Source organism: Macaca nemestrina, chromosome 9, assembly GCF_043159975.1.
Source record: "Macaca nemestrina isolate mMacNem1 chromosome 9, mMacNem.hap1, whole genome shotgun sequence".
NCBI classification, from domain to species: Eukaryota; Metazoa; Chordata; class Mammalia; order Primates; family Cercopithecidae; genus Macaca; species Macaca nemestrina.
In genome coordinates this window covers 55,429,470-55,443,255 of record NC_092133.1, presented here as the reverse complement: position 1 = coordinate 55,443,255, position 13,786 = coordinate 55,429,470, and the positions used below count along the sequence as shown (strand labels likewise).

At 40.5% G+C, this 13,786-nt stretch overlaps 1 protein-coding gene across 8 annotated transcripts in view; it reads left to right on the top strand.

Moving 5' to 3' along the window:
• Positions 1 to 13,786, top strand: part of LOC105466192 (family with sequence similarity 13 member C) — a 118,104-nt gene that overhangs the window by 14,607 nt on the left and 89,711 nt on the right. For all 8 annotated transcript variants that reach the window (XM_071069568.1, XM_011715221.3, XM_011715222.3 and 5 more), the window contains one exon: positions 1,005 to 1,209. In XM_071069568.1, coding sequence (XP_070925669.1) covers positions 1,135 to 1,209 — 75 coding nt within the window. In that variant the 5' untranslated portion in view covers positions 1,005 to 1,134. The remainder of the gene's footprint in view (positions 1 to 1,004; positions 1,210 to 13,786) is intronic.

Below are 13,786 nucleotides of genomic sequence, written 5' to 3'. Positions count from 1 at the left end.
GCCACTCCTCATGCATTTCATGTTCCAGTGACAGTGATTGTGGTAGATTAAGTTTAATGATATTGATTATATAGAGAAGGCCCCTTCTGGTTATGTCTGTGGTATTTGCTTGATACTTAGCAGAATGAAAAATAAAATGCATCTAGATTTAAGTGGGAAGAATGGCTTCAAATAAGAATGTTATCATGTCAGTATTTTCGAGAAAATTGAAACTGGAGGGGGGTAGGGATATTGTACAGAATTTGATTGTTGAACGAACAGAAGTGCCATCCCAGCCCTGAATATATGGAGATAACACCACCCTCTTCCAATCTTCTTCAGAACCAGAACCTGGACATTGGGATGTTTGACTTTGCATTCAGGGCATTGTTCAGAGGACCTGGTTGGGTAAATTTTGGCCCATGCCTTATATTTTACCCAGGCAACAGGTAGCCTATCAAAAGAGATCCTGTTAAATTTCTAAGTACCTCTGAAAGTTGTAGGGGGATGATTATAAACTGATATTGCCAATGAAGAGGAAGCGTGGTGCCTTGAACCAAGAACATAGGTGTGAGTCTGGAGACCCACATGAGGCCTCTGGGTCTGTGTGGATTAGTCCTTCCATTAGGCATGTGATTTAATCTCTTAGAGTCTTCATCTATAAAGTAGAGATGATGATATCTCACCTGACTATGTCACATTATTGTTGTGAGAGGAAAATATGATATATGTGAAAGTGTCTTAAACCAAAAATTAAAAAAAAAAAATGATATGTGTATAGTTACAACTACACAAAGTACGTATCCATTGACAAAGATTAGAAGGGAAGGTGAAGTGATATAGAGTGATATTCACATTTCTTTTAAGTTCTTGTTCATGCAAAATTGTCTAAGTGTAGGCTAAAAATTTTGCGAGGTATCTATCCTATAAATACAGCAGCAATGAATATCTCCAGCCCTCTTTCCTGCAGCAGTTTATTCATCTTTTTTTAAGGTACTTTCTAAATTGGGTCTTTCCTGTTTTAGAGATGAAGACAATAAAGAGAACTACCCCGACGCAGGGGCTCTGGTAGAGGAGCACGCGCCACCCTCTTGGGAGCTGCAGCAGCAGAATGTAGAGCAGACTGTGCTGGTGGACAGCGTATTGCGACCCAGCATGGGCAACTTCAAGTCCCGGAAGCCCAAGTCCATCTTCAAAGCCGAGAGCGGGAGGAGCCACGGAGAAAGTCAGGTAGCAGCTCTCTCTCCTCAGGCTTTTGCCTCCTCAGGCCTTTGCCAAGACGAGTGATTCTTAGGCTAGGGCACACGGTTCTGGCAGAGGATTTGAGCGCACTGTTTTGCAGGAGGGGATTGACATGACTTGTCATTGCGTGCTCTGCCAGCCTGAGACGCGTGGAAGCTCTTGCGGGTTAAAAGTTGGGTGCTCTGAGCCGGTTAATAATTTGGTGCCCCTTAAAACATGTTCTTAAATATTGGACTTTGATTTATTTTTAAATTTTTATTTATTTATTTTTATTTTTGGAGACAGAGTTTCGTTCTATCCCCAGACTGGAGTGCAGTGGAGTCATCTCGGCTCACTGCAACCTCCACCTCCTGAGTTCAAACGATTCTCCTGCCTCAGCCTCCCAAGTATCTGGGGTTACAGGCGCCTGCCACCATGCCCAGCTAATTTTTTTTTGTATTTTTAGTAGAGACAGGGTTTCACCATGTTGGCCAGGCTGGTCTCAAGTGATCTGCCCTCTTCAGCCTCCCAAAGTGCTGGGATTATAGGCATGAGCCACTACACCCAGCCTCAGGCAGTCTTGTGTAATTAATTCTTGTTCCTCTTGATCTTGGGCTAGGGGTATCATGAAGCTGTCTGCTTCTCCACTAAAGTTCTACAAATCCCAACTCAGCCCACTGGTGTCATCAGATGCCTGTATCTAAGAGTCTGTCACTTGAAGTGTCAATTGTTTAAAGTGTCTGGTCCTTTACTATGAGGCTTTCGAGATTTATCTTTGCCAAAGACACAAACTGTAGCCTAAAGCTGAATAAAACCTCAGGAAACCACGGGAGGAAAACGAAACCATCTATAGATGACAGAAATAGGAATCGCTGTGGTTAGTTTACTACCGATAATTTTAAAATGTGAAAGGTCTGATGAGAGTTTATAATAAGCATAGCACATAATGTGACATGCAAAAGAAGACAGTAAAATCATTTCACCAAAATTAGAATGTCTTGAAGGATAATGAGTAAGCCAGTTTTCAAAGAAGTCAAGGGATGTTATTTCTGATTTTATAAAAATGAATGAATATAGTTTTTACAGAGAAAAAACCCTCAAGATATAATACTCTTAAAAGATTCAGCCAGATATGGTGGCTCACGCCTGTAATCCCAGTACTTTGGAAGACCGAGGCAGGTAGATCACAATGTCAGGAGTTTGAGACTAGCCTGGCCAACATAGTGAAGCCCCATTTCTATTAAAAATACAAAAATCAGCCTGGCATGGTGGTGCATGCCTGTAGTCCCAGCTGCTTGGGAGGCTGAGTCAGGAGAATCGCTTGAACCCAGGAGGCAGAGGTTGCAGTGAACTGAGATCATGCCACTACACTCCAGCCTGGGCAACAGAGCAAGACTCCATCTCAAAGGAAAAAAAGATTCATGAAGTCTGGAGTAGGTCATTAAACTCAACAGGCAAGTCTCTTATGCATACCTGAGTGAAAACCACTGGCCTAGATGTTGCTAGATTCAAATGAAAGAAATAAGATTATGGATGAGTCGACTTTCTAAATAATAACTACAGTTATCACTGATCAGTGTCATTCTCTAATATCAGGCAAAGCTCCACCAGGGCTTGGACAAATATGGGAAAATTTGATAGAACTATTTCATGAGAGTTTTGATCGCAGGGTAAATGTCACATTTATTAGGTTTACCATGCAGTATGGTTGAGAGAGTGGTTCTGTTTGTAAAGGTGGATTTATTTGGGACAACTTGGGCTTATGTTGCAGCTACAAGTCTTACCTGATGCTTGTTGCCATCATCAAAACACTGAGTTCTAACGAGTGTGCTATGGGATCATCATTCCCCAAAATCCCTTATAAAGGCCATATGGGCACAACCTTTATAAATTTAAAAACAACCCTCTTTGAAACTGAAGAGCATCATCATAGATGTTGTGCTACTGCCATTTCGGGGTTCTTTTTTTCACAAAGTTTGGATGTAGGAGCTCAGAGTGGGTCTTTAGTCTGATCCTAACCAGGTTAAAAACAAAGGTGGAAATAATCCTACTATAAAGACACATGCACACGTATGTTTATTGCAGCACTATTCACAATAGCAAAGATTTGGAACCAACCGAAATGTCCATCAATAATAGACTGGACAAAGAAAATGTGGCACATATACACCATGGAATACTATGCAGCCATATAAAAGGATGAGTTCATGTCCTTTGCAGGGACACGGATGAAGCCAGAAACCATCATTCTCAGCAAACTACCACAAGAACAGAACACCAAACACTGCATGTTCTCACTCATAAGTGGGAATTGAACAATGAGAACACATGGTCATAGGGAGGGGAACATCACACACTGGGGCCTGTTGGGGGGTGGGGGACTAGGGGAGAGATAACATTAGGAGAAATACCTAATATAGGTGATGGGTTGATGGGTGCAGCAAGCCACCAAGACATGTGTATATCTATGTAACAAAACTGCACATTCTGCACATGTACTTAATGTGCAGAACTTAAGTAAACTTAAAGTAAGTTTACTTACTTTACTTACCCAGAACTTAAAGTAAAATAGTAGAAAAAATAAAAACAAAAAACAACAAAACAAAGGTATGGGGCAGATAAAATGACCTAGATGATAACTGTTGAAAGTTTGGCCTAATGCTCCACTTTTCTTACCTTTATTCTGATCCCCAAAGTCAGAATCAGAAGTTCTACTTCTGGAGGATCAGATTCAAATTTTAGTTTGAGCCACTTTCCTTTAATGTTGGCAATGACCACTTATATGAGAATGAACCATGGGTGGGGAGGAGGAATCTGAGATTTTGTGGGTCTTCATGAATGAATGATTCCAGTTTTCTACCAACTTTGAGTGAAAAAATGAAAAGGGGAGAGATTTAGTTATAGTTACTGATGTAACAGAAAACCAGGAACTAGAAGGCAATGCAAGAATGCCCTCAAATAAGTTAAGGTATTTAGAATAAGGAGAATGTTTATTTGAACTGGAATCAGTTTTCCTTTCTGCTTGTTTATCTCTTTGTTCCTTAGACAATAGGCTTTGCAAAAGAATGCCTTAAATAAGGACCATTTAATGATCTGTCTCCCAGAAAGACAGGTTTTAGGGATGCTATTGCCAGAGTTCATTGAGATAATGAATCCTGAATTTAGGAGATGTTGAGTTGGTTGGTGCTAAGCATAAATTCCTGATCAAAGTGGAATCCAGTGACAGTTTGCCCTTATGTAATATCTAATTAGATAGAAAACACCCTTTCCAAGAAGGAGAACTGATTTAAGGCATAGATTATATGTTGTAATATTTTGTGAAAAATTAACAATGATCCTGTATTGATCACCATGTAAGTCATAAAGTTAATCCCTGACAACCAAATTTAGAGAGGATTAGACTTAACTAACAGAACCAACTTCCTGTAATGGACCTCATAACTGTCCAGAGGGCACTCAATTTTAGCAATGGTAGATGCAGTCTTGTCATCCCCACTCCATGCCATCTGGCATCGTGCTATGCACTGTCCTGCTGCCCTCCCCTCTGGTGGCTATTTTAGCAGAAGACAAAAAGTAGGAGGCTATATAGAGCTTTTCTGCAGTGAGCTGTACACTGTGATCATACTGCTAATCCACTTCCTTGGGGAGACCAGCTGTTTGGTCTGGTATATATCAGCATCAGGTTTCTTCCACTTGGCCACGTAGATGTGTTAAGAGGCTGAAGAGAAATCTAAGACTGATTGTGAAATCTTCATTTTTATCTTTCTACAGACACAAAGCTCCCTAGACACGTTCAGGCAAAATAACCCAACTACAAAGTATTTACTATATTTCTGGTATTGGAGGGCATAGTTCTTATTCTTACTGTATTACACTCTAAATTAAAATAAGGACAATAGTTAATTCTGGGCCATTTCTCTTCTACCTTCTCCCACAAAAGAACTAAGATTATGTTTTTAATTATGGATGTACTTTATATGCATTTTTTCTTGATGTATTACTGATCCAGTGAGCAACTTCAAACAGTAAAAGCAAGAAAACCAGTACAGTTGATTGACTTTGAGAGCACTGGAAAGCTAAAATAAACCTCAAATAGAATTCCACTGGCTTTTCAGTGAGAGGAAGACTTAGGTTCTGAATATGCCTTTGAGGGCTTGCTTCTTGCAGTGTGTCAAAAGCATGAATTCACCGAGATCCTAAAAATTGGTCTTAGTTAGACACTGTTTTGACACATTAGTTGGTGTTGTATTATTTCTCATGCATGATATATATAGCAGCTCCGGTTTATATGTTTTACTTCCATTTTTGATTAGGTATGGGTTTGCTGGGAGATCTGTTACTGGTTAGGAAGAAAAGTGGTCCTCTGGGTTTATCTTCCAAGTTTTCCTTCACTCTTCCAAGATAAAATGGTGAAGATTCAGGGGGACAGGGCTCTGAGAAATGCAGCGTCCTTGAAAGTGAGATTAGCTGAGTCAAATGTTTGGGTTTACTGGTTTCTTGTGGTCTCTCAGATTCTGATTCTCCTCTTTGAATTAACAAGCCTGTTGTTAAGGCTTAATGATTAAGCTGATGAAAAATGGTATTTTTGGGGGGGGAACATGGGATGTCCGTAAAATCACTTTATCACTTGTTTTTTTAAGGAAATATACAAATATATTCAACTTAAACACTGACATGAAGGAATCTTAAAATGAAGTGATGTACTTCGTTTGCCTGGGCAATACATCTCAGAAATGGAAAATCCTAGTACTCAGAATTTGCATTCAAAACAATGTAATTTATTTGAAACATTTAAGTTAACCAATGGAGAATTTGATAATTTGGTATTGTAGCACTCAGGGCCACATTACATAACTGATATTCCATCTGTGATGGAAGTTACAGAAGAATCCTCCTTAAAATAATAAACACGACGTTATCGATAGTGTTGGTTGAGCATAGCAATGGAGGATGGCACGGACTGATCTCTGCTTACATGCTGCTTGGAATATTAAACAGAGGTGCAGATGGCTGCCATACAGGATGACTGTTAAAATTGTCCATTTGCTACTTCCTATGCATCTTTTGCATACTTAAATAAATTGTAATTTAAAGAATTTATAGTTTTTCCTACATTGTTCCAAAGAGAGTGTCTAACATTATACAGCCATATAAATTCAGTCCAGTCAAGATCTACTGACACATGGAGAGAAGAGGAGCGTCCATGGGGCACCTTTGTCCTATTGGTACCTGTTGTCCCTCCACTGGGTTCCAAGACCTGCTGCCGCTACTATGGAGAAGTTTCCTTTAATAAACTCCAGAGATAATAGTTGAGTAGCAGTTTAGTGATGTGGTAAGATGCATGGTCTATAGCTGCAGGTGGATATGAGTTCAGATTCCTTCTGCTACTTTCTTTCTGTGTGACTTTAAGCATCACTTACTAGCTCTTTGTATCACTTTTCCTATCTTTAAACTGGAGATGGCAATTGTATCTATCTTAAGAGGTTGTTGAGGATTAAAGTTAATGATTACGTTTATATCATGATAATTATATAAATTAAATTTTAGGGGATTAGAAGTAGTTTATAGAGGCCGGGCACAGTGGCTCACGCCTGTAATCCCAGCACATTGGGGGGCTGAGGCAGGTGGATCACGAGGTCAGGAAATCGAGACCATCCTGGCTAACATGGTGAAACCCCGTCTCTACTAAAAACACAAAAAAATTAGCTGGACTTGGTGGCTGGCGCCTATAGTCGCAGCTACTCAGGAGGCTGAGCAGGAGAATGGTGTGAACCCGGAAGGTGGAGCTTGGAGCTTGCAGTGAGCCAAGATGGTGCCACTGCACTCCAGCCTGGGTGACAGAGCAAGACTCCGTCTCAGAAAAAAAAAAAAAGAAAAATAAGTAGTTTATAGAGTGTTTTATAGACTCATTTGGCTGGCACAAACATGAAAACCTCCTTAATTGCATATTTCATGAGTTGGCTTAGGCTGAACTCTGCTGCAATAACAAATAACCGAAATCTTTAGTGATATAAACCAACAAAAGTGCATTTCTCACACATGGTACATAACCATCATTGGTCACCAGTAGGTGTCTGTTCACCTCAGTCAACTAAAGACTCAGGTAAACGAAACAGTTGCAGTCTTGACTGTTGCAGGTTTCCAAGTCAGAGAGCAAGATTTCTTGAGGGTCCTGCACCAACTGTTACAAGCTCCAGGCCTAAAGTAACACACAGCATTTCCATTCTCTACGAATTGGCCAGAACTGGTCATGTGCTTTGCCCTAATCGTAACCCCATAACTCAATGGACCAGGAAGTACAATTCTACAATATGTCCTAAGGGGGAGAATGAAATACTGGACAATAGCACTAATGACTTCCACATCCCCTACTCAAAATAGCACACAATCCAAAGCAAGATGAAGTTAATTGGTCTTTTTTCTTTTCTAGCTCCTCACACTACTGATGTACTGATGTTATTAATGTCAAGGACTAAAAGAAGAAAAATAATATTAATTAGATTAATTAAGTATCACCAGAGGATATACATGCTATTATATTATTGTTTTGAACAGGAACTAAAATTTTGTAGAAGCATCCCTTCAGTGAAACACTTGCTTCATTATGATAGGGATCAAAGAAGTAGGTCTAGCATTGATTTCTTCTTCACTGCCAAATGAAACTTCAACCTCATTAATTTTGCTATTTTATTTAGGAATAATCGTGGTCTTGCTCTCGCTAGAAGATTGGAGTGACTTTGGGTTATGCCAACTGAACCTGTGGTGCCATGATTTAGAGACATTTTAAAATATGATTCAAAAATACTTTCTAAAGAAAGGGGATTTAACAATCTGGATATTGTCAGATATGGGAGCTGGGTTTCTGCACACACATACATATGCAAATACACATCCTCATGTTCTTTGTGATATTTATCCAAGAGCAGGGTGTTCTTTAGGCAAAGAAAACAGCTTATCAAGGACTTAGCCTGTTTTGGAGCTTAGAAGTAAAGCTGTTTGGAAAGTCTGGATAGCAGAAACAAAATGAACTGACATTTTGGGTAACTAAGAATTGCCCATCTTAACTTTATTAAACATGGTTAAACAACACTCAGGAACTGAGACATAACATATTAACCTCAAGTCTGCAATTTTGGGCCCCATAGTTTTCAAGAGATGTAGTTGCCAGATAAAATGTGGGATGCCCAGTTAAATTTGAATTTCAGATAAACAACAAAGAATAGTTTTAGATTAAGTATGTCCCAAATATTGCATGGGGTATACTTACGTAAATTACTTACTAAACATAAATTCATTATCTATCTGAAATTCAAATTTAACTGGGCATCCTGTGTTTTTATCTGCTAACTCTGGGTGACCCTATCAAAAATGAATGGCATGAACATTTAATCAAACGCACCTTCTCCTCCTAAGGTAGAAATAACCAGTTGTATTCATGTGGTCTGAGAGCTGCCAGGATTTTTTTTTTTTGTTTCGTTTTGTTTTGTTCTTTTTTAGTTCAAACTTTAAAGGATAGTTAAAGTCAGCATAGGAAAGGAAGTTAGCAGACTATGTCTAGGAGGTTTGTTGTACTATTTATTTTATCTTTAGTGTTCAAACAGCATGAAACATCCTGGAAAAAGCTGCTCACTCTCTTGGGATAATAAAGCCTTGAAAATTTGATAGATGTTCTCAAAAAGTTTGAAAATCTGCCCTCAAAGTCTGCACACCACCTTCCCATAGGATACTGCTTGCCATGAGCAGAGGCTGTCATCAAGTTAATAGGAAGGCCGACTTTCATGAGCCAGCTTCTGTGTTAAAATGATGAAAAGTGACATTGCTCCTGGCACAAACAGACAGAACAATGGTGCCATGTTTTGAACATTAATCCTGTTGGAGATAAGCAGCCAGCCAGAACATTGTGGCTTTGAAAACTGCTGCTCTAGACTGAGGATACTGTCACAGGTGAGGATAAGTTAACTATTTTAAGAGTCATTTTATTATGTAGATACCTCCAGGCACAGGTAACTGATATGCTTGAGTTATGAAGGAACTTTGCCTTCCCACCTAACAAAGCTCATCGTGTTTTGTTATTAATCTTTTTTATTTTAGCTGAAGCCTCTATACCTCTACTGCTTAATCACTTGTGGCCACAATTAGGGGATTTCTTTCTTCCTTTCTTTTTTTTTTTGAGACGGAATTTTGCTCTTGTTGCCCAGGCTGAAGTGCAATGGTGTGATCTCGGCTCACCACAACCTCTGCCTCCCGGATTCAAGTGATTCTCCTGCCTCAGCCTCCTGCATAGCTGGGATTACAGGCATGCGCCACCACACCCAGCTAAGTTTTTGTATTTTTAGTAGAGACGGGTTTTCTCCATCTTGGTCAGGCTAGTCTCCAACGCCTGACCTCAGGTGATCCACCCACCTTGGCCTCCTAAAGTGCTGGGATTACAGGCGTGAGCCACTGCGCCTGGCCGAAGATTTCTTACAGGAACAAAGATGTTCAGCACTGCCTCTTTTGTTCTTTAACATGCTGAGCTACAATATTATGATTGCTTGGCTTGGTAAAGTTGCTGTGTGCCAGGGAAATTTCCAATAGGAAAGGTCATTCTGGTGTTAGATTTTTAGGTTTTTCAGCTGTAGCTAACATGAAATAACCAAAGGGAGACCGTGAAGGTTTAAGGTAAGTCGATTTGCCAGTGTGGTAGGGGCAGCAGCTGGCGTTTAGTGTGTTTAAATCCAGGAAACACTGACCTTACTAAAGGTGTGACCTACCAGATTTAAAAATCACCAGGAGAGGCCGGGCGCAGTGGCTCAAGCCTGTAATCCCAGCACTTTGGGAGGCCGAGATGGGCGGATCCCGAGGTCAGGAGATCGAGACCATCCTGGCTAACACGGTGAAACCCAGTCTCTACTAAAAAATACAAAAAAAAAAAAAAAAAAAAAAACTAGCTGGGCGTGGTGGCAGGCGCCTGTAGTCCCAGCTACTGGGGAGGCTGAGGCAGGAGAATGACGTAAACCCGGGAGGCGGAGCTTGCAGTGAGCTAAGATCCGGCCACTGCACTCCATCCTGGGAGACAGAGCCAGACTCCGTCTCAAAAAAAAAAAAAAACAAAAAAACCAAAAAAATCACCAGGAGAAAATCAGTGAATGTTGTGCTTGTGGGTCCATGGGAGGGCATTATGCCCTCCCACCTCTTCCCTCTGTCAGGTTTTTCCTCCCCGTTGCTTACTGTCTTCTCAGCTGTATTGAAACTGACATTTGATTTAGGAACCCAGAGCCCAGATATTGCGCTCTCTGAAAGACAAAAGGATGAAACAAAAGTCTAAACTAGTTTAAATATTAGATTGGTGCAAAAGTAATTGCGGTTTTTGCCTTTGAAAAGAAATGGCAAAAACTGCAATTACTTTTGCACCAATCTAATATAAAATAGGCAAATACTAAAGGTTTAAGGCTATTTGCTTTTACATTTTATTTATTTTTTTTCCACTGGTTACCTATAAAGACTTTGACAGCTGTGACCTTTTCTACTTGATGTGAAGCATCAAGATGAAAATAGAGAAAAAAGTACAAAACCCTATTATATATCTCTGAGTACCCCACTCCCACCTCATGCTGAAAAACAGAATAGGGACTCAGTAGTTGGTTCTTGATGTAATGGAGAGTCTGAAGGAACAAGGGTCTGGATATTAGAGCCATTCTTGGGCCAAATGCCAGGCAGAAATCTGGTGAACTACACTCTAGCCCATGCAGCCTTGCTGTCTCCGGGATTTGGGGGTGAGTGAGGAGCCCAGGCAAACAGTCCACCAAGAGGTAATCAACTCTATGCTGAGATAGGGATGGGCTCAAGGTAGACATCAGGACGAGGGAGAAGTAGGGAGCTGGCACTAGAGGAGACAGGATTATAAATCTCTGGGCAATGGAGATAATATTCTAACTCAGAAAATAATAAAAGTTTTTGCAGACTCTTTTTTTAAAAAAGTTTTTTTTAAATCAGAAAATTTAGTAACTTCAATAATTCTTGAGCATTGCTTTATTTTCCTATAATTGAAATGTTCATTATTTGGTTAAAATTTCAGTAACGACACACCTAGGGTTTCTTACAGTATCTGATTGCAAGGCCATACCTGTGAACACATTTTGTTGTTGACTAAGATACTTTTGAAGTTGGTTTATTTTGGCTTTCTCTTACTTACTTGTGAACTGATTGCTAAATGTGATTTGTCTCAGAGCCTTTTAGTGTTGTGTTCTTTAGAAGGAAATGTTTCCATTGCAAACAAGACTAAACAGCCTATCTTCAACACACACACACATAAAATATTCCTCTGCCTCCTTATTTTGGAATGGATGATTTTAATCAGTCACCTTTTTTAGCTTTAGCTATGTTGGGACCTCTATTATATTTTGAAAACAACCTGCCCTATGCACACTGAGCTGGCCTTTCCTTTCGCTTCTCAGACTATCAATTTCACTAGCAATCGCTTTTGGGGCAAAACCATCAGTCAGTTTTGCTCAATTTGCCAAATTAGGTTCGATAACGTGGTGTTTCATCAGTGATGCTGGGTTGAGTGTGCCTAAGGGGGCCTTTGTTTTCCCTCTTGTAAGTTGAGGGGAGTAAAGACATGAGTGACAGTGGAATTCAAGAGCTGCCACCTAATTTATCATCCCCGTACTGTAGGATGTGGAAAGGATGGGATGATGGAAGCTAGACAGGAAGTTTGTAGGGGCTGGAATGTAAGGATCTTGGATTCCATCCTAATTAGTTTTCTTATTCTGGTACTTTGCAAACATTTTTCTATATCTATGTTCTAACAGGTGAGGAGACTGAACTTTTGCCGTGAGAGGGAATTTCTTTGAAATCTCCCTATAGGAAATACTTTCCCTCTTGATATGTTGAGGGGAGTAGTGGGTCGAGTAGTGTCCCCCTTCAAATTCATGTCAACTTGGAACCTCAGAACGTTGTGACAATGTGACCTTAAATGGAAATAGGGTCTTTGCAGATATAATTAATGTAAGAATTCAGATGAGATCATCTTGAGTATTTAGGGTGAGCCCTAAAGCCAACACCTGGTGTCCTTACAAGAAGAGGAGCAGGCACAGAGAGACATGCAGGGAATAAGGCCATGTAAGGATGGAGGCAGAGGCTGGAGTGATGCTGCCACAAGCCAAGGAGTGCCAGGAGCCACCTGGAGCTGGAAAGGCAAGGAAGGATTTTTCCCCTGGAGCCTTTGAAGAGAGCATGGCCCTGCTGAAACCTTGATTTTGCACTTCTGGCCTCCACAACTGTGAGAGAATAAAGTTCTGCTATTTTTAAGACAACAAAGTGTGGTAATCTGTCACTGTAACTCTAGGAAACTAATACAAGAAGGGGCTTCCTGAAGTTAGAGTGGGCTGGCTCCTTGCTGCTCCAGGGGAACTGGCAGGAACTGATGGGATATTGTTCCAGGAGTATGTGAGGCACTAAGTAGACTCGCAGGGCAGAGACATATGGGCATAGAGCACTATGACTGGGATCCAGTGACTACACATTGGTATGGAGGGGGGACTTCTACCTTGGGGAAGCTGAGGCAGGTTGATGACTAGTCATTTAGGTTTAGTAGTTGTATCAAAGATGGAGAATTAGCACAACGTGGCTGGTAACCAGGTAGAACAGATGATCTTATGGCCTGGCTTTCTCAAAGTCATAAATGTAGTTGACAGTTTGTACAGGATGTTAGTTTTATTATCAACTTTGGCACAGTTAGATGGCAAGATGCAGAGTTTATTGACTATCAGTCCGGATTTTGAACCAATAAAATGATTCAGGACTCTCTTTCTTCATTCCTTTAACAACCAGCATTGGAGGGTGCCTCTGCTTGAGAGGCCATGGACCTCTGTAGTTGTGGACGCAAAGAGAGATGGGCCCTGGTGTTTGGGTTTGTTATCTGTCCTGGGGAAACAGTGAGAGGAACAGACAGTGGAGTCTTTAGCATGCACTGGTAAGAGCACTGCCTCTGTTGTCATTCTTTTCATTCTTGAATTCCAGTGAGGCACCTAAGGTTAACCATCTGAAAAATGAGGGATAATACGACCCACCTATAAGGTTGTTTGAAAGATTAAATGAGATAATCCAATGAGGAGACTCATTGGATTCCATCCTAATGAGTTTTCTTATTCTGGTGCTTTGCAAACGTTTTTCTATTTCTAAGTTCTAACAGCTTAGGAGACTGAACTTTTACCATAAGAGGGAGTTTCTTTGAAATCTCCCTATAGAGGATATTTGTCATTCTGTTTTGGCTGCCAAGCATCTGAACTCTGTTCTTGTGCTTGGAGAATTTCCCATTGGAGGGAGAAAAGCAGAATGCTTTATTCACTGTAATACATAGTACATAGTAAAAGCTCAATAAATGTTAGAATGTTAGCTATTAGTGTGGTTATTGTATCCTAATACATTATGACAATAGTGAGAGTGAAAATGAAAAGTTCGGGCTGGGCACGATGTCTCATGCCTGTAATCCCAGCACTTTGGGAGGCTGAGGTGGGTGGATTACCTGAGGTCAGGAATTGAAGACCAGACTGGCCAATGTGGTGAAACCCCATCTCTACTAAAAATACAAAAATTAGCCAGG